Below are 21,730 nucleotides of genomic sequence, written 5' to 3' on the forward strand. Positions count from 1 at the left end.
GGAAACTAATGATTGCAAAAAAACTGGACAGGTGTATAATGCAGTTTAAAACTCTATTTTCATTGAAATGTTAAAACCATGGCTCGTAAATTCAATTTTTAAAGTTTTTTATTTTGTTGCCCCCCCCCTTGACTTTGGTCAGAGGCGAGGGACATAAACTTCAAAAAATATTTGCAACGGCCTAATTAAAAAAAAAAAAATAGTGTTTTTTTTTGCAAATCAAGTTTTAGTGACATAAAGTTAAATTAAAAATCACCAAAAAATGTTTTAATCCGTGTATCATTTCTTCCAGTATAGTCCTTATCCATACCCACAACTTTGCCGAAGACACCAAATCGATTAAAAAAGCTGCCAAATTTGCATGAAAAATTATATGGACAAACTAATGATGCAAAATTGCTTCTTTGGGCATACCGAAGGCATCAAAAAAGTTTCAGTCGGATTGAAAAAATACAAAAATAAAATATAAAAAAGACCGATTCCGTAGAGAAATGCTCGTTAGAGAGAATTTCATATTCAGCATAATTTATCAGTATTTCATTAAATTCGCAAATTTAAAAAAAATGTCAACAATATTATTTTGCCAAATTATTCTCCTCATCCCATCAAGATAATCTGTGTCACAAAATTCACTAACGCGAAAAAAAAAACCAGCTCACCAAATCATGTCAAGCTCGTTAATGGTACCCACTTTAGACGGGGAGGGGTGCTTCATGTCATGTTTATGCTTCTATATGGTGGTGCCATTTTTTCCCTCTAGTTTCTTGCTATTTGCTCCAGCTTCCTTCACAACATCACTCGTCTAGGCCTCGGGTCGTCAGAGCTGGGGAGCATAAATTTGCTTAGGAATTAATTCCAGCGGCAGTTATCGCACGCCGAGTGGCTCTACTTTATATGGCCCTCGCTAAGGGTCTTTTGCACTATATGACACAGGATGATGTGGGGCGTCGAGTGCCAGGGGGAATCGCAAAGAATTTTGTAAAAAATTAACTCATTCAAATTTGAAAACAATTTTTTTTTGAAAAATAGGCATCTTGACTTATTTTTAAAAAGAAGTTTTGTTTTCTCAATTTTTATGCATTTTACCATGGATTTTTCTCAGAATTGCGACCCAAATGGGGATCTCCTCACTGAAAAGAAGACATTTTCACATGGATGGTTCCGAGGGATGACGTCGACGACGCCGACGCCAAAGTCGCCGACCATGGCCGACTACGAGCGTATGATAAATGGATGTCGTTTTATTTTGAAGTGGGTGTATGCATACATTTATCCCTCAAGTGCCATCATCAACAAGAAGGCCACGACGGTGGCGTGGGGACATTCCGAAATCGTTGAGGGAGAGAAGGCCAGCAGCCACTAGAGATAACGTTACATTTGAATTGAGCGCGCAAGGAGAGCTTAATTCTAGCCCTCGAAACCACAACCTTAACCCTCTCTACCTTGTAATTTATGAATATTTTTCCGGCAACCGAGCTCATGTCCTTCAGCAAACGTAATTACTCATGACACATATTCTCCCATTTCAAGCAAGTTGCACATTTCTTGACAGGTTTCGAGAGCCCCCCTCCCGGGGTACCACTTTGCAGTTGGTCACATCTTCAGGACACCCTCCTCCCCCCACCAGTTAGACCAAGGTCTTACGGTTGTCCGACTCAATTAAAGTGAAACCGGAAACCAATTAAATTATCGTGCAACATAGTGTGAGGCACAGAACGAGACAGCGCCTCAGCCACACCCATCTGACCACCGGAGCAACACCAACCGACGAATGTTCTGGAACCTTAAGGATACGATGATGAGGACACGACGATGCGATGCGGTGGTGATGCTGCTGCTGGTTTAAATTATGTGGCGTGAAAAGTGTCTGGAAAAATCATCCCTCGGTACGGTGGTTCTGGGACGCGGGGAGGTGGCAGGGAAAACTTTCTTCTTCAGAAAGAAGGTTTAAAGCTACACTAAATCCCCCATGTGCGCTCTTTTTGGGGGGGCGCACACCGGGGGAGAGCGCAATTCGGGGGAGCGTTATTTCGGGGTTTGAGCGCAAACGGGGGGAGCGTTATTTCGGGGTTTGAGCGCAAATCGGGGGAGCGTTATTGCGGGGTTTTGGCGTAAAATGGGGTTTTCTTTTTAATGTACTTTATTTACATATAAATGAAATATTTATATAAGGGGTCATCCACAAAACACGGGTAAGGAACCATCCACAAATCTGGGTATCCAAGAACTCCCGGAAGTCATGCCCTAGATATCTACTTGATCAACGGGGGTCTATATGCGTGAACTAACCATCGGTATAGCTTCAGGTAGCTTCAGTGAACCACGATGGATCTTCTGGGTTACGTTGGATTGTTATGGGTCCTCCAGGAATTCCCCGGAGTTATGACCTGAGGATCTACCTGATCAACGGGGGTCTATATGAGTGTATTAACCATCGGTATAACTTCAGGTAGCTTCAGTGAACCACGATAGATCTTCTGGGTTACGTTGAATTGTTATGGGCTCTCCAAGAACTCCCGGGAGTTATGACCTGATGATCTACCTGATCAACGCGGGTCTATATGGGTGTATTAATCATCGGTATAGCTTCAGGTAGCTTCACTGTACCACGATGGATGCTCTGGAGTTCGTTGGATTGTTATAAGTCCTCCAGGAACTCCCGGGAGTTATGACCTAATGATCTACCTGATCAACGGGGGTCTATATGGGTATATTAATCATCGGTATAGCTTCAGGTAGCTTCAGTGAACCACGATGGATCTTCTAGGTTACGTTGGATTGTTATGGGTCCTCCAGGAACTCCCGGGAGTTATGAACTGATGATCTACCTGATCAACTGGGGTCTATATTGGTGTATTAATCATCGGTATAGCTTCAGGTAGCTTCAGAGAACCATTGTTATAAGTCCTCCAGGAACTCCCGGGAGTTATGACCTGATGATCTACCTGATCAACGGGGGTCTATATGGGTGTATTATTCATCGGTATTGCTTCAGGTAGCTTCACTGAACCACGATGGATGCTTTGGAGTTCATTGGATTGTTATAGGTCATCCAGGAACTCTTGGAAGTGATGGCCAGATGATCTACCTGATCGATGGGGGTCTACATGGGTGTATTATCATCGGTATAGCTTAAGGTAACTTTAGTGGACAACGATGTATACTCTGCAGCTTGTTGGAATGTTTAGGGTTTTCCAGAAATTCAGGAAGTCATGGCCTGGGTGTCTACTTAAACCAGGCCATGACTTAAGGGAGTTCCTGGATGACCTAGAACAATTCAACATGGCGCAGGGTATCCTTCGTGGTTCACTGAAGTTACCTGAAGCTATACCGATGATTAATTCATCCATATAAACCTCCGTTGATCTGGTAGATATCCAGGTCATGACTTCCAGGAGTTCCTGGACGACCCATAACAATCCAACGTACCTCAGAGTATCCTTCGTGGTTCAGTGAAGCTACCTGAAGCTATACCGATGATTAATGTATTCATATAGGCCCCCGTTGATCAGGTAGATCATCAGGTCATAACTCCCGGGAGTTCCTGGAGGACCCATAACAACCCAATATGGCGAAGGGTATCCATCGTGGTTCACTGAAGCTACCTGAAGCTATACCGATGGTTAATACAGTCATGTAGACCCCCGTTGATCAAGTAGATCATCAGGTCATAACTCCCGGGAGTTCCTGGAGGACCCATAACAATCCAACGTAACCCAGAATATCCATCGTGGTTCACTGAAGTTACCGGAAGCTATACCGATGGTTAATATACCCATATAGACCCCCGTTGATCAGGTAGATCGTCAGGTCATAACTTCTGGGAGTTCCTGGAAGACCTATAACAATCCAACGTAACCCAGAAGATCCATCGTGGTTCACTGAAGCTACCTGAAGCTATACCGATGGTTAATACACTCATATAGACCCCCGTTGATCAGGTAGATCATCAGGTCATAACTCCCGGGAGTTCCTGGAGGACCCATAACAGTCCAACATGGCGAAGGGTATCCTTCGTGGTTCACTGAAGCTACCTGAAGCTATACCGATTGTTAGTTCACCCATATAGACCCCCGTTGATCAAGTAGATATCTAGGACAAACTTCCGGGAATTCTTGGATACCCAGATTTGTGGATGGTACCTTACCCGTGTTTTGTGGATGACCCCTCATACAAATATTTCATTGATATGTAAATAAAGTACATTTAAAAAGAAAACCCCATTTTACGCCAAAACCCCGCAATAACGCTCCCCCGATTTGCGCCACTTAGAGCGTTATTTGGGGGGAGCGTTATTTCGGGGTTTGAGCGCAATTCGGGGGGCGCAAAACGGGGGAGGCGCAATCGGGGGGAGCGTATTTAGGGGATTTAGTGTATAATATTTAATAAGCTCCACAATAGTTCTAACAAAAATCTCAATTATTTTTTTTTTTAGATTGAATGAACAATTGAATTGACGATATATTAATTGATTTAATTTTGTCATTTTTAATCTAGCTTTAAAACTTAAAAAAATTTGCTGTCTGTTTAAGTTTAGGTTAAAATGTCTGTTAGGTAGGATAAAGATTTTTTGTCTAAATTTTTCTAATTACAAAATTTCTTATTTATTATTATTCTGCAAAATTAAACGGTTTTTTTTAAATAAAATACCGTAAACCGGGGTGACTTTCATAGGATTTCAATTTGTTTTTGGAATATTTTCCAACTGTTAAGGTTTTTCTAAAGATATTATTTTTAAAACATGTACTGGGGTAGGCCACACAAAGTCCATACACTCGTTTTGAAAAAAAGTTTTTTCTTTTATGTTTAGAAAAATTTCACGTTAAAAATTCTTGTTTTAGATAGGGTGACTTTGATAGTCATAGTTTTTTCTTATCAAAATAAGATTAAAGGTGTTCAAATCTTATTTTTACGTTCAATAAACCTTCACTAAGGTTGCTGATATAGTTTTAAAGAAAAAAAAATCATTTTTATATTTAGTTAACTAAGTACATTAGTTTTTTAACAAAATACACTAAATTTTAGGTAAAATTGTTAAAAAGTCGGAATTTGGCCCGAAATTTGATAGATTTAGTATTGTTCATAAAATTATTGATTTATATTGCATATTAAACTGAATTCGAGACACGAATCTCAAGTTTTCACATTTTACATGAAATTACCTATACATTTTGGAGGTTTTTAAATTGTGTTTCAAAAACACATATTATCAATTATTTACAAACTTATTTAACCTTCTCCTAACGGAAAGTTGTCCAAAGAATCTGAAAATGCATTCCGTTTCAAAATCATGTTCATTGAGAAAATCATGTCACTTTGAGAATTTTGATTCCACACTATTCCGTACGTATTTAATTTGTACTCTTCATTTTGCGGAAAAATTTCAAATCTATCAAAGTCAAAGTTTTACGGTACTTATTTTTTTTCAATTTTTATGTCTCTTGACTCTGAACAAGATCGAGAAGAGATTTAAATTACAAACCAAGGTTTAAACAATTGTTCAAAAAGTTTTTTTAAATTTATCATACACCGGTACAGTTGTTTTGCAATAACTAAAAATCTAAGTTGTCTGAATTTCTATTTTTTTTAAAGTAATTTGTTGTGGTACTTTACAAAATATTATACTTATAATAAAAATATTTTTGATGGATTCCTTTAGAAAATACAATTCAAAGGACTAACAATATTATATGATTTAACTTTAATTTTCATTCAAATTTGAAAAAAAAATCAGATTGATATATGCTTAAATGTTTATTCAAAAAGACCATTGTCAGAAAATTGTAAATTATTTTATCATTTTTTTCACATTTACCAACACTTCCTAATCATCAGAATTGTGACACCATTATTGCCAATTTTAAGTTAATGATCAACATTGTACATGTTTGTTTCTTGAAACGGGTTTTCATCAAATCAAATATTAAAAATCGAATTATGAAATATTTGTTGCAAAAAAGTATCTTTTTTAATAATTCGAATAAACAATAAGTGAAAAGTGTATTCCCTTAAAAAAAACATTTTAAAAATTTAGTGTTAATCCATTCAAGGGACGGTTGATTTTCCAAAAATTACTCAAAATAATTACCTACAACTCTAATGTTCTAAAGCGAGACAAAAAATAATTAAATCTTTTAAGAAGCATAAAAAATAGTTGAAAATTTGTTTTGACGACTCGAAAAAAAATATAAGCATGAAAGTTCAACAAAAAATGTTATGGCAGTTCCTTGAGAAAATTGCGATCAAATATTGAAAATGATCCACAATTTGTCTGTGAGTTTTTTATTCCATTTTTTGTTAGATTATCGGGGTGACAACAGCCATGTTTGAGTGGTTCAAAAAACAGTTTTTTTTAATTTGATAAAAAATAGATTTTTCAAGAAATTGCTTATTTTGTTAGTTCAAATATTACGTCAACCTCTTTCTTCCTTTTATGTGTTGGTGTATGATGTTTAAACAAAACATGGGCAAGTTTTTAATTTTTATTGGCATTTGAAAAAATTCTAGGGTGACAAAATAAAACATTTTCATGTGAATAAATAAGTTGAGTGTCAAAACTTTAAAAAAGATTAGGAGATCAAATTTACAATTTAACAGAAAGAATTAGAAAAAAATTTAAATTTATATTTTTCTTGTTCAAGTTTTATTATTTACAATGAAAAACCAACAATTTACAGAATCAGTTATATGGATACAACTGACATAAAAAAAATTTGTTCTATTCGTAGACATTTTTAACATGAAAAAGCCTACATTGTTGGCTACAAATGTACAAATAAAAACAAAATTCAAATTTATTAAAGGTTTAACTCAATTTACTTTAAAATGAATATCCTTTATAAAAAGAAAAAAAATGTTTAAAGAACAAAGAACAACACAAATTAAAGTTTTTTTTATTATTTTTTTTCAGGGTATAAAAATGGCTAAAAATGTATGTTAAAAGCATTAGGCAAATTCATTACTTGAAAATAAAATGCATTTGCAAATATTTATGAAGATCAAATTAGTTTACAAAATCATTGAGCAAAAGCTTTTTTTTTTCAATTGACTTTATTGACAAAATTTTAAAGGAAATCGAAAAGCAGTAAATTCAAAAGTTAACAAATTTCAATTCAATTCAGTTGTATTGGTGAATGATAAAGTTGCAATTGGTTAATTTTGCATTTCAAATAGAATTTTAGCTGTTCTTCAAGTTATGTTTTACATCAAATTCATGTTGAAACTGTTGCAGCTTATAAATTTGTTTATTTGTTTTAATCAAAATGTATTCTCCTGATTTTTTTCAACTTTTCGGTGTATGTAAGAAATCATTTTTTGATATTTTTGTAAAAGTGAAAATAACGTATAAAACGCCGAAAGTGATTTTTCTCCTAAGATTCCATATTAAAAAACAAAGTTGATTTTATAGCTGTCGGCCACTATTGCTAGTACCAACCAGTGTCTTCTTTTGACTACAAGCACCGTCATCAGGGGTGACATGGGGCTGCGGAGTAAAACTGGGTCATACTAAAATACTGAAATTTGAATGACCCAATTTCACCTCCCAGACTCAACGTTACCCCTGATAATAGTATTTGATCACAGGGTTTTAATGCAATTTGCTAATATATTACTTAATAACCTCGTTATAATTTTATGAAGCGTTCTTTCCGGCCCACCACTTTTTCTTCAAAATTAGATCCGATTTGCAGAGCCAAAAGGTTGGGCACCCCTGTTTTAATTCTGGCCAGGGAAATCTAGACCAATTTTCAACCATTTCAAATCTTTGAATGAAACTTCTCATGAAATCGTTGATATCTGATCACTTTGAACAGTAAAATGACATTTTTTATAATGTTTCAGATTTTCATTTAAATAATTTTCACTGTAAAAAAACGCTTTTTGCAATAACCAAATATCAACAAAACGACAACTTCTCGCTACCATAAACTCACTTCCAAATTGATGCCATATTACTCTCCTTTTAGTGTTTCGCCTGAAATTAGCACAACCCAATTGCTCATTTTCAGCCGTAAACTTTTACGGGGATTGTCGTACGCACGGTCTCCTTTTTCACGGTACCAAACTTTTGCACAGCTTCCGGAGCAATTCATTATTTATTGAACGCCAATTATAGCCGAGCTTGCGACCGTAATGAATGTCAATTTGATGCGAAATGGCTTGGGCCGGTTTTATAGTACACTCTTTTAGTACTAAGTAGCAACCAATAATTGTAGGGTAAGTTGGAATTTTGTTCAAAACTTCAAAATTACTAGACTTGATGTCAAATTTTTTAGAGTATTTTAATAAATTTGAATCAAAAATTGTTTTCCAAGATAAGTCAAGTCTCCCTTAAACATAACCTCGTGGACAAAACGCGAGGATAAAACAAATGACCTCATAAAATATGGAGAGGAAAAGCTTTCCTGGAGAAGGGGAACAAAAAAAAGCTTGCACTAATTCACGGCCAAAGCCTTTCCTGTCATCGTTCATCACACACACACACAAACCCTCACACACACATCCATAGTTACTGCAGCTGATCTTGACGGCTTTTCCTCGGTTCGTTTTTTTTTTCTCCCGCTCGACTAGTGCGTCCAACCCGGGAATTCCCGGGACAAAAATCCCGGGATTTTTCCAAAACCGGGAATTCCTGAATCCCGGGATTTTTTAAATCTTGTCCCGGGAATTCCCGAAATTGAAAACAAATCAAATTTTGGTTTGGAAATTCAGATTTGGTTGTGGAAATAGATAAATAGTTGAATACTTAGTACTCGATATGAATTTTAAAGCATTCAAATTTGTATTCGGCATGTATCAGCATTAATTTGGCTTGTTAGGGAAAATTGCTGAAAATTTAGTTTGCAGATCCGCAAAATGCCTTGCGCTTTCAATATTTTCTGTAAAATTTTATTTATTTAAAAAAGAATTGGTATTATACTTTCGTATATTCATGACTTGAAACTTGAAAAAAAAATCATATTTAATTATTTCATCAAAAACAAGCTTCTGTAGCAAATCAGGACAAAAGTAAGGAATTTAGACTGCTGTTTTAGCAATTTTTTACATAATGTTCTGATTGTTTTGATTGATTTTAGTTACAACAGGAATATTACAAAACAATTAGTACACCGATTTCCAAATTTATTGCTCTAAAATCTCCTCTATCTATTCAGACTGCAGTCCCGATTATCTCCAGTTGGCGGTAGTGACTTAGGGATAATTTTTAAAATATGTTTTAATATAAAACATAAAATTCTAAACTTATCTAAAGTGTTGTTGTTTTAGACAGTTTCAATGAAATTGTTTAAGCTTTTGTAGTCATGTTATATAAATAAATAAAAAAGAAATATATATATAAAATTGCGGTTCATTCAAATTCCAAAGCACATCAAAGAGCGATTTTTAATGTATTTTAAGCTATCTTAAAAACTGCTGTCCTTGTTAAGATTGAAGTGTAAATTATCACCAATTAACAGTATTGAGCTAATTCTGTAATTTTAGGCTTGAAAAACATAACAAATATAATGAAAACATAGATTTTATTACTGCTTCAAAAATTTCCCGGGATCCCGGGAATTCCCGGGATTCCACAAATATTTTTCCCGTTTCCCGGGAATTTCAAAACCCGGGAAAATTGGACGCCCTACGCTCGACAAAAGCCACAGCGAAAAAGAAAAATCTCATTTCCCCAGGATAAACAAACGCGCCGGTTGCTCTTGACTTATCCGCGCTCTCTCTCTTTCCTTCTCTCCCTCTATCTCCCTCTCCCTCTAACGCTCTGAATAAAAGCGTAATAAACTATAATCGTAATAATGTATGGAGAGAAAATATGTGATGCAATTAAGTCGGGCCCGTAGGCTTTCCCGCTTTGCCTCGTAAATTTTATTTGCAGCCACTTGCTTTTGCTTCCGCTTTCGCTGATAGTCAGCGTGGGTGTGTGGGTGAAAAAGAGCTTTTCCAGCATCCTTGGCCCCGAGCAACGGTGGCCAGGACGATATTTTAGTGGTGGTTGGAATTTATGCATGCATTATTTTCATTTTTTCTGTATTTTCATTTAATTTTAAGTTTTTTGTGTACAAGTTTAACTGAATGTAATATTTAAATCACTTCACGATATTAAAATAGTTTGAGGCTAAAACAAAAAGCAAACTTTGATAGAAAAGTAATTTGATTCTTTTCAGAAGAATGAAAAATCTGCTCATATTTATATCATGCTCAAATTTAAAGATTATTTTTTGTATTTCCAACCATGAAACAAAAAAATCTGGATTTTTTATTGTATTCTACTGTTTTAAAACAAAACAAGTTCTATAATTCTTAAACTTGAAATATGCCGTTTCCAAACATAATCCTTAAAGTTTGACATTTTACAAATCATCTTTAGAAATATCTTTAGAAATATTTATTCTAACCCTACACAAATTAATCCCGCCTGCTTCGATCTAAAAATACGCTAAAATTACATTTTCAACAAAATTTTAGATTTAAAAGAGCATTCATCTATCAAAATTTAAGAAAATTTTAAATGTTGAAATACATTTTTTTAGGTAAATTTTGGTTATGCTTTTACGAACCTTTTCGATATTGTTTGTAAAAATAATTATTCAATAATTTGTGTACTGTCCCCGACCATGCCTCAATGAACTTTTAACAATTTCAATGATAATGGCAAAATTATATACTCAAAATGAGAAAACATGCAACAAAATGAAAAAAAAAAAAAAACATGATAAAAAAAGATTAGCAAAAGGAAAAGCCAAATACTACCAGAAACAAACATAAACTAAACAAGATAAATGCAATAAAAATATCTAAAACTAGGCAAGAAAACATAAAACGAGCAAAGTAAAAATTTTCGTAGAACAAAAGTTGCTCAAAATGGCTTGCTGAACACGGGAAAAATAGAAAAAAAAACGAAAAAAATGTGCAATTGAGGCTTAAATAAGAATGAAAAGGAAAGCATGAATACCTAATAAGAAGAGCAAGGCATTCCTGAGAACCATATAATTTAGTATTTATTTAAAAAAATAATCTTTATATTAAAAATATTTTCCAAAGTAAATGTAACCCCCTCATAATTGATCTGGGTAATTCTCTACCAACTCACACGAAATCGGGAAAAGTTGCCCCGACCCCTCTTCGATTTGCGTGAAACTTTGTCCTAAGAAGTAACTTTTGTCCCTGATCACGAATCCGAGGTCCGTTTTTTGATATCTCGTGACGGAGGGGCGGTACGAACCCTTCCATTTTTGAGCATGCGAAAAAAGAGGTGTTTTTCAATAATTTGCAGCCTGAAACGGTGATGAGATAGAAATTTGGTGTCAAAGGGACTTTTATGTAAAATTAGACGCCCGATTTGATGGCGTACTCAGAATTCCGAAAAAACGTATTTTTCATCGAAAAAAACACTAACAAAGTTTTAAAACCATTTTCTGTTACTCAACTGTAAAAAATTGGGAACATGTCATTTTATGGGAAATTTAATGTACTTATCGAATCTACATTGACCCAGAAGGGTTATTTTTTCATTTAGAACAAAATTTTTCATTTTAAAATTTCGTGTTTTTTCTATCTTTACAGGGATATTTTTGAGAGTGTAACAATGTTCTGCAAAGTTGTAGAGCAGACAATTACAAAAATTTTGATATGTAGACATGATGGGTTTGCTTATAAACATCACGAGTTATCGCGATTTTACGAAAAAAAGTTATGAAAAAGTTACTTTTTGCGTTTCTCTTTGTTTCGTCGTCCGTGTCTGTCGCGGGTGACCATGAACGGCCATGATCGATGACGACCAACTTTTTCAAAACTTTTTTTCGTAAAATCGCGATAACTCGTGATGTTTATAAGCAAACCCCTTATGTCTATATATTAAAATTTTTGTAATTGTCTGCTCTGTAAAACATTGTTACACTCTAAAAAATAACACTGCAAAGTTAGAAAAAACACGAAATTTTAAAATGAAAAATTTTGTTCTAAATGAAAAAATGACCCTTCTGGGTCAATGTAGATTCGAAAAGAACATTAAATTTCCCATAAAATGACATATTCCAAAAAATTTTACAGTCAGGTAACGGAAAATGGGAGAATTTTTAAAACTTTTTTAGTGTTTTTTTCGATGAAAAAATCGGGCGTCTAATTTTACATAAAAGTCCCTTTGACACCAAATTTCTATCTCATCACCGTTTCAGGCTACAAATTATTGAAAAACCCCTCTTTTTTCGCATGTTCAAAAATGGAAGGGGTCGTACCGCCCCTACGTCACGAGATATCAAAAAACGGACCTCAGATTCGTGATCAGGGACAAAAGTTACCCCTTAGGACAAAGTTTCACGCAAATCGAAGAGGGGTCGGGGCAACTGCTGTGTGAGTTGGCGGAGAATTACCCATCTAAAAAATCAGGGAAATTTTGATGACAAAAATAATTTCAAACATCGTTTAAAGGTGCAAACTATTTTTCATTCGAAAATGACTGTTCTTATAATGTCCATCAGTTTCAGTTAAAATCATTTAAACTTTTTTTTTTTTTGTAAATCTTGAGTTTTTTTTTTAATTGCTGTTTGCTGTTTGAGATACGGTCCTGAAAGGTAACATTTTGTAATTTCTCAATGTCATTTAAGTAGCTCTATTTTTTGTGAAAAAAATAGAACTGTTGTGGAATTTTTATGCTCTATTCTATAACAATAATTTCGAAATTAAAAAATCATCCCAGCAATTATTGTGGTACTTTGGAAAATTTATTCCTTATTTTTAAATTTCATAAAAAATAATAGCAAGAGAATAACATATCACAAAATTTTCATTTTAAACGTTTTCCATCGAACCAATAATTTTCAAGATAAAACGAGATGAATAATTAAGGCTTATTTTTTCACAAAATTTAACCTTTAAGCGGCTGAATCTTAGCAACCAGCAGTTGTTGTCCATAAGCAATGCATAAAAAAGAAAATTCAAAGATTTTCCCCAGCTTTTCGTAAATAATTTTGCAGGGATGCTTTTCTTTCATAAAATATTTTAAAATAACAAAAAAATAAAAAAATGCATTACAATTTTTTTAACATAAAATACCTTTTTTTTATCGAAAAATGTTAAAGGTTATTTGTAAATGCAAATTTGATTTAGCAGCTTAAAATGTTTTTTTTTAATTTACTTTGATAATATTTCCGATGTTTTTTTTTTCAAACACAGCTATATAAAAAAATCATATCCCTAGTACCAGATTTTGTATCTTTTAAATTCTACCGCAAAAGATGCAATTTTTAGTCTCATAAACATATTTTTAAATTTCAAAAAAACAAAAAAGGTATTTGGAAAATTAAACTTTCTATTAAAAAATCGGGGATTTTTCCGAGTGTCTTTTTTTAAAAAAAAAGTCTTAAACATAACCTTCTTTGCCGAAGACACCAAATCGATCAGGTAATTATTTCTAGAGATACAGAATTCTGAAATAAGCTTAGTTTAAAATTTTTGGCCCAATTTTGAACATTTTGAACGAAAAAGAATCACAAAATATTATACATTATTACAGTTATGCTACTACCGAATAATTGCAATATAACAATGAACTTATGAAAATATATTTTTTCTTAAAGTATTATGTATTTTCTCCGATCGTGGCTTCAAAATTTAAAAGTTTCAAAATCTCTTAATGTACCATATTTTAATAAAAATTTATTTCAAATAGTTTACAATTTGTTGTACAAGTTTGTTAAATGTTATTTAAGAATTTTGGAAAAGGGAGAAAAAACTTGAACTAAAATTTGCAATAGCCTCTTTAAAAAAAAAGTTAAATACAAAAAAAAAAGGAAAAGGTTTCTTTCAAAACTTTAGAAATTGCAAGTGTAACGTTGTGTCCAAGGATTGAAAATATCTGAGAATTAATGGAAAAGTTTCAAAGTTTGTCAAGACAGTGAAACAATCTTTCAGTTATTTTGTTTGTTTACTCATACTCATGTGATCTATGTTTTTCAACAATGTCACTGACCAACTCTAATCACAACTTCCGAGTATGAAAACATTGGCATTATCGTCAAAACGACTTCTGTGCCCAGAGGCAAACTGTTCGATTATGCTCTAGCTGACGAGCTCATTTGTCTGATTAAGTCCCACCCTGGTTACTGGCAGACTGATAAGCATGCCCAGGTCTACTTGACTTGACCATACATTTCGCATAATCAGTTCTGCAGAGACAACACACGAAAATGAAGCTCATTCGAGGAGTTCTGTGAGTAGAAACTTAAATTTGTCTGAATAATCGCATAACTTATAGTAAGAAATTTAAATCTTTCAGGTTGATGTCCCTACTGTCCCTCTCCATCGCCATCCAGTATGACTGCGAGAACGACTTCTTCGATGAGAACTTCTGTCTCATCTCCAGCTTGCGGGCATCCAACGAATACCCGGCCTGTAAGATGCAACTCCCGGACCACAAGTCGATCCAGCTTCAGTTTGCCCACCTAGAGTACCTGTCACCGGTGCTGGTTTACCGGATGCCCAGCGTAGAACGGCTGGACATCTCCAACAGTTACGTGGGAAAGGCTTTCGTTAAGCCTGAGTTGGAGTACCTAAAGATTTCCGGCTGTCAACTTGCGGAGCTGTTTTTGGATCCGGAAGAGGAATACCAGCTGACGGATCTGCACCTGCCGGCAAATCAGCTGACGAGACTGCCGAAGAACTTGAACCACTTGAAGAACTTGACAATGCTGGATCTGACGAGCAATCGGTTGGACTTTCTGGACATGAGCCAGTTCAATGGACTGACAAATCTGCTCTGGATCCAACTCAACGACAACTATCTCAAAGTGATATTCGCTGACGGTTCTGTGAAATTGCCCGCTTTGACGGATCTTAGCATGGCCCGGAACGATATCGGACTGCTGGACATATCTCGCTGGGAGGTTCCACTTCTGCAGGAGTTTTACGTCTCGAACAATCGACTGCAGGAACTGAGCGGTGACTTCCCGAAGAAGTTCCCTCAGTTGAGGACGGTTAGCTTGGCCGAAAATCAGTGGGACTGTGAGTGGCAGTTGAGGGTTCGGAGTGAGCTTCAGCAGCAGAATTGTACCTTCGAGTGGTTCGATTGTCGGGATTCGGCGCATGCTCTGGCCACGGTTAAGAGTCTGAAGAAAGAACAACAGCTGAGGCAGTCTATGAAGGATACGCTCGAGCAGTTTGCCTTGAATGCCACCGGGACCGCCGCGGTTGAGTTCGATGACATTGTGGATGATTTGTTCTGCAGGATGTATGGAGTGCAGTGAGTTTTCCGTTGCCCGTTCAAAGTAAATCGAAATTAATGTTTTAAATAAAATATTACTTCTAGGTGAGTCACTTGTTCAATAAAAGCATTTTTCAACAGAAAATCGCAAAAAAATAACTCAGTTATCAGTTATTTCCCTCTGATCGATTGTTATTAATTAAAATAATAATCCACCCCAGTCGGTGTTCCACTGAAACCCGCCCCAAAAACACACTCACACACCCCACCGAAAGGTACTTCATAAAAATGGTGGCTGCATTCCGCGCCGTGTATTTCACGGTTGATCAATTGCAAATTAATGCATGTATGCAGCATCACACCGCACACACGCACACGCGTGATTGGGACAGGAATTTCCACTTAAAACATTATTTTTAATGTTTCCCCCCGTAGAGAGAGAGTGAAAGCACTCCGGAATTAATCAAAACTTTAACGGTGTGAACGACATAAATGAACTGTTTCGGGAGAAATTTGCGGGCTGCTTCTGATTGTGGTTGGAGCTTTTCGGTTTCGAACAGCAGGTTTTTATTGGTTTTCCGGATTAATATGAATTTAATTAAAAGTTTCATAATGCGCTTGGTTTCGATTGGCTGTGAATAATGAAGGGTAGATATGAATGTGAAACCTTTAAAAATTCCTCTTGAAAATATTCAGTAAAATGTCTGCAGAAATTTACTCCAAACTATTTTTAACAGCAATGCTAAAAAAATTTAAAAGAAACATACAATTTTATTTTAATTCAATTCAATGGGTCAACATTAAACTTTTTGGTAACATAATTATTAGTGGAAGTATTGTAGAGATCCTTTCATTTACAAACGAACAACAAAATATTGAATATGATTTGTTCGCTTAACTAGTTTATACGGTTCATTGAGCATAAAATCAAACTAAAAAAACGGTAAAAATATACAAATATTTTTTGCAAGTTCATCATGAAAATACTTACTTTTCCTGTAATCAACGACGACTCTTCTCTACCAAAAATAACAGAATCGAAAAGTAATATTTTTTTTTATACCAAGGCTAAAAAATTGTACTTTTCAGCATTATACTTTTAGCAAGAGGGCTGAAAATTGAAACTTGGTTCTTAAAGAAATACTTTTAAATATTTTTTTGTTTTGGTGAATTGACTAACTGCATGGAAATTTTACCAAAAACTAAATTCAAAGGGTTTTTTTTAGAATTGCTGAAAATGTTGTTTGCAACTCGTTACAATTTTTTTAAGCATTCGTATTGAAAAAAAATCATTCATTTAGTAAATTTTTGCATGAACTTCAAACAAAAACAAAAATGAAATAAGTATTGTAATTAATTCATTTGATAAAAAAAAATTCCATGCATTTTAAGCAAAAATAAAACAAATCCATTCAACAAATTAGAAGAAAAAAATTGAGTCGGATGAATGACTCAAGTTCAATGAATCAATTTAATCAAATTAATAATATTCTTGATAAAAGAACTTATTTTGAAATAAAATATCAAAAGACAGCTTTCCTTTAACAAATTTGGGCCCAAAACAAATAATTTTTCCTTGCTTATTAAATCACTGTGTAATATTTGAAGTGTTTTTTGAGTGATAAGATTTAACAAAAATATTGAAGACGCTTATTGACTTATTTTTATTTTATTGTTTTAAAGTTGAACTAGAAAAATTTCATCATTTGACCATTGCAAATTTATTTCAAGGTTTTGACCCTCCCCCCACCTCCCCCTTCCACCATCAAAAATTTCATTAAAAAATTAGGGGGCAAAACAAAAAAAAAGCAGAAAAAAAATATGAAGACTTGTATAGCAGATTACAAACTATGTGAAATATATTAGATAAAGTTTATATTTGAAGTATTAACAAAAAGACCCCTTCTGAACTTTTTGTTAATTTTGAATTTGGGAAAACTTTTGGAAAAATATTACAATAAAATCATTTATATAAAGCAAATAATCATGGGGACAAAATCTTTAAAAAAAATTTGCCTAATCTTGAAACAATTGAAAAAAGGCAAAATAAAGGATTTGATTAGAAAAACATATTTGCAAAAGATAATTAGTTTTTTACCTTCTTAAAAATATAGTTATTTTCAGTTTATTTTTACAGTTCTCACCAAAAAAATATTGTAGTCTGACTTTCAAATAAATTTAAATTGTTTTGAAATTAAAGTCCATTGAAAACTAATACAGAAAATATAGATGACAATAATACATGAAGAATGCATGTAAATAGAATAAATAGAATTATATTGTTTCTTGTTGTTCTGTGTACTAATTAATGCAAAATAAAGTTTAAAATTAAGATGAAAAAAATGAGTAAATTCTCACAGTATTCACCTATGCATGAACTTTTTAATGATTGATCTCATTTTAGAAATTTTTTAAACACTTTTTTAAGAAACTTGTTTGAGTTTTGAATTTCATAAAAAAAACTCAAAATTGCCTTTTCTATAATTGCGATTACCTCCCACATTTGAGAAAAATCTTATTTATTTGATAATTTCACAAAAAATCAGACCATTCTCAAAATTATAATTTTTAGTTATAAGGAAAAAGGAAGTGAAGAACACAGGAAAAAAATCATGGAAATATTACATCTGGGAAGTGGTACATCTTTTAAGCTAGAAAAAATGTGTAATTTTACCTTTGAAAATGTGTAATTTTCCACTTTTCTGGTGAAATGTCGCTATTCAGTCTAAATTGAGGAAAAATTACATCATAAAAGAGGTAATATTCAACCTTCCAAATATACATATTTTTTTTTTGTGAAACTGAACTGAACTTGCTTGAACTAGCATTTTAGGGGTCTTCCATTAACCAACACAGAAAGTGTCGGAGAATGTTCCACATAGTTGATACACGATAATTTATTTTCGTGTTTAGTCATCTACACAGCTAAAAAAGTAGGAATCCTGCTGCGTGTAAAACTGCCCATAATTAAAAATTTGGCTATTATGCCAAATCAAGTATTCCGAGAAAAACGCGTTTAAGTGTTAGTGACAAAATCTCCGTCAAGGCAATTTCCCATAAGAGTGGCATATTAGCCGTTTGGTTTTTCGCATCGGCAGCCAAGTCTAAACATTATTTCAGTGAAATTCAAGGTTCAGAAGATGCGTTGGAACATCCTCTACCACCTGGTGCTAATATCTCGTTTTTGCCAAAAGTGGATATTAGCCGTTTTTTCAATGGTGGGCAGAAAAGGCCTGGGTTTAAAATAAAAATTGCATTATTTTATGCAATTTTATGTGATTTTACACACTGAAATATGTAGCCCATCAGTATGAGAAACCTACTTGACCGAAATGTCAAGCTCATATATGCGTTTATCCTTACAGCTCTTCATCGGTCTGATGGCCGAGTGGGCTAAGGCGCCAGTCCTTACTGTTGGTGCTGGGTTTGAATCCCGTCGGTTGCAACTTTTTTTTGTGTGTTGCAAAAATAGTACATGCAGTGTGTAATATTAAGTGTTTATTTTGACGAAGGTGATGTGCGATTTTACCATCGGATTTTGTGCTGTGTATGGGACGACCCCCAAAAAGCTGGCTTGCCGATAACAGATTAAAAGCAAATAATTTTAATTAAAAAAAAACAAGTGAAATCCAATTATTTAAAATCTAAAGCAAACAGAAAAAAAAATCATGGTAATATTACATCTGGGAAGGGGTACATCTTTTATGTCAGAAAAAGGTGTTATTTTACCTATGGAAATGTCAAATTTTACCACTTTTCTGGTGTAATGTCACTTTTTCAGTCTAAATTGAGGTAAAATTACATCATAAAAGAGGTAATTTCAAAATTTCAGCTTCCAAATTTACATTATTTTTTGCTGTGCACATCAAAGAACATAAAAATTTCAAGTAAATGCTTTCAAGCTAATCAGAAATGCTGTCCCTGTTTTTACTTTAGTCTATATTTTCTACTAATTCTATGATTTAAAGTAATACAAACATAACAAATGTAAAAAAAAATGTTATTTTTATGCTCATTTCAAAATATCCTGGGATCTCGGGAATTTTTGAATCGAAAAAAACATGTGTAAAGCTATCAAAAGATGTTGATAAACGAACGTTTTTAATAAATGGATGTTGTTATTTAAACTGTTCAAAATTTGTAGAATGACTGAAAAACTACAATTAGGGGAACACCAATTAATTCCATCATGCCTTTAATTTTGGCATATCAGCACATTAATGTTCAATTACAGCTCATAAAAAGCGTTTTTCAACTGAAATCGAATGATAAATAGTTAAATGAGAAGTGAGCAAGCAAGTTTCTTTCAAAAGCATCACAAAATAAGTTGTTTTAATAGTGAAAATCTGAAAATGATGATTTATTACTATTTTTAAACAATATTTATTAAGTTGTAATCCATAAGAAATCAGTGTATTTAAAATTGAAAACAAGTCGAAGCATGTATAAAAATTCTAAAGATATTCTTTGTTCTAAAAGTCTTACCAATTCTAGGCTTAATAAGCAACTCCACAGTCTGTGGTACGCCGCATTGATAATAATTAAATCTTGCCGGGAAGCCCCTTTTACCGACCGACACGGCGCCTTTAACCTTTCTCTCCGAAGCTGATGTGATTATTAAAACAAGCCTCTAATAGTTGAATTCAGCCGCATCTCCTTTGCGCTTACCCCCAGCCCCAGCCCGGAGAAACCAGCTTAGGAAATTTAATCCCCCTTTCTATTGCTTCACCACGTTGCCCCACGTGGCCGTTGTGGTCGGCACTCTGCTGCTTCCAGGCTCCAAAGGTAAGCTCACTCTTAATTCCAAGCGGTCTTACGATTATTGACTCGGATGATTGTGTTTAACCGGGGCCGACTTACGCGCTAAATCCGATTTTACGGTTCAATTTTTGAGGAATTTAAATCAACCTCATCAATAGAGAGTTGAATTGTTAATTTTTTTTGGGAAGCTCCAACGGAATTGGTTTTCAATCTTTTCTCCGCACTCTAGGAAAAAAAGGTAGAAAATCAACTGCTTTGACCCGCAGACTCCGCCCGCCCGCTCCAAAGGTATCCAAATTTATTACCTGCTGAACCATATTAAACCCCAATAATTTTCAATACGGTCTATCACGAACCGGGGTCGAGAACTGAAGGGGGAAAAATTGAATTTAAACCTGTTCCATCGTCCCTTCCGGATAGGATTCTCCGGTCAACCTTCGTCCCATAACTTTTCATAGACTTTTTGGCTTGGCGTTGAAAATTTTAAAGGGTTCAACGAGCCCGGGACTTCCGGGAAAAACGCGGCAAGCTACCATCTTGGGCGGTTATTATTGTTATTATTATTGCTGCCAGGCAGTGGATGCTGACTCCCGTTTGGCTGGACCGACCGAAGGTCGTCCGCACATTCGGAAGTTATTGCTCCGGGGGTGAGTCTATTTTCAATCTACCTTTTCAGGAGAGCGAAGAAAAAATGGTTGCGAAAAAGGTTTTATTTCCGTTCGACATGGTGCTCGTTACCGAGAGCGGGTTTCGAAAAAAGGAATAAAAAACGAAGAAAATTTTGGAAAGGATAAGTCGAGCACACCAGACATGGACAGTTAACGAGCGAAAAGTGAGCGGAATTTAATGAAACGGTCGTCTTACGGAGAAAATTGTAAGGGAAAAGCTAGAACGGTAGACGACGAAATTGAAACTCTTATAAATATAATGTTTCGATAAAAATATATAATTGAGTAAACTTTTATCAAATCTGTTGAATACACGATTGTATTAAATTTAACTCATAATTATTTCATCAAACTCAAAAAGCAATTTAGTGTTTCCTTAGAAGCAAACATCTGTCCCACACCTCCTAACCCCAGCACCCACTCATCAGCACCACGTGAACTATCCAGCTGCTGTCATCCGAGCCCGATAATTGAACACAGAAAACATGTTTATTTTCCGAAAGCACACACGTGGCAACACAATCATCCCACACCCCTTTGCTCACTCTCTCACCCTGGACATTTCCAATTGATGGCAAAGCTGTGTCCGTATCGGATTTCCACTTGAGCTGACCTCCTGGCCAGGACGCCAGAGGGAGATTGATCCAGAGCGCTCACATAGGAAGAAAAAAGGGTTCGTCAAGTACCTAAGCTCCTGTTCGAGCATGGAAGGTGTGAGATTTGCTTTCGATCACCGAGAGGGGATTGTTTGACTAAAACTCAGACACACTTTAGACCAGAATGAGAGGGGTTCGTCAGGACATCAGGATTGATGTTCCGGTGCTAATCGAGACAAATGATGACAAATGCGGCTGGAAGATCCGATTCGGAGGAAATGTGTCTAGACCCGTTTCCAGCTTAACATGAAATTTCGACAACATTTAATGAAAAATCGAAATATTCCGAAAATCAAAATCCAACCAAATGAAAATAATTCGAGTAGCACTGTCTAATTTTACATGCACAAGCTGCAAGTAATCTACCCCATCGATATCGATTTGGAGTGCTGGCTGGCTGGCTGGATAGTGGATTGTACCACTAAAAACAACCAATGAATATTAATTCC

General features: G+C 34.7%; 1 protein-coding gene across 1 annotated transcript; it reads left to right on the forward strand.

The window, feature by feature from the left end:
* The first annotated feature begins 14,257 nt into the window (after positions 1-14,257).
* LOC120429203 (leucine-rich repeat-containing protein 1-like) lies at positions 14,258-15,365 on the forward strand. Its single transcript, XM_039594412.2, has one exon. The coding sequence runs from the start codon at positions 14,277-14,279 to the stop codon at positions 15,237-15,239; it is 963 nt and encodes a 320-aa protein (XP_039450346.1). The 5' UTR covers positions 14,258-14,276; the 3' UTR covers positions 15,240-15,365.
* Positions 15,366-21,730: the final 6,365 nt, after the last annotated feature.

The sequence above is a fragment of the Culex pipiens genome, chromosome 2 (genome assembly GCF_016801865.2).
Source record: "Culex pipiens pallens isolate TS chromosome 2, TS_CPP_V2, whole genome shotgun sequence".
In the NCBI taxonomy this organism is placed as follows: domain Eukaryota; kingdom Metazoa; phylum Arthropoda; class Insecta; order Diptera; family Culicidae; genus Culex; species Culex pipiens.

Bases quoted from the DNA above. Each gene is read 5' to 3' on its own strand.
- LOC120429203 (XM_039594412.2), top strand. From the start codon at position 14,277: ATGTCCCTACTGTCCCTCTCCATCGCCATCCAGTATGACTGCGAGAAC.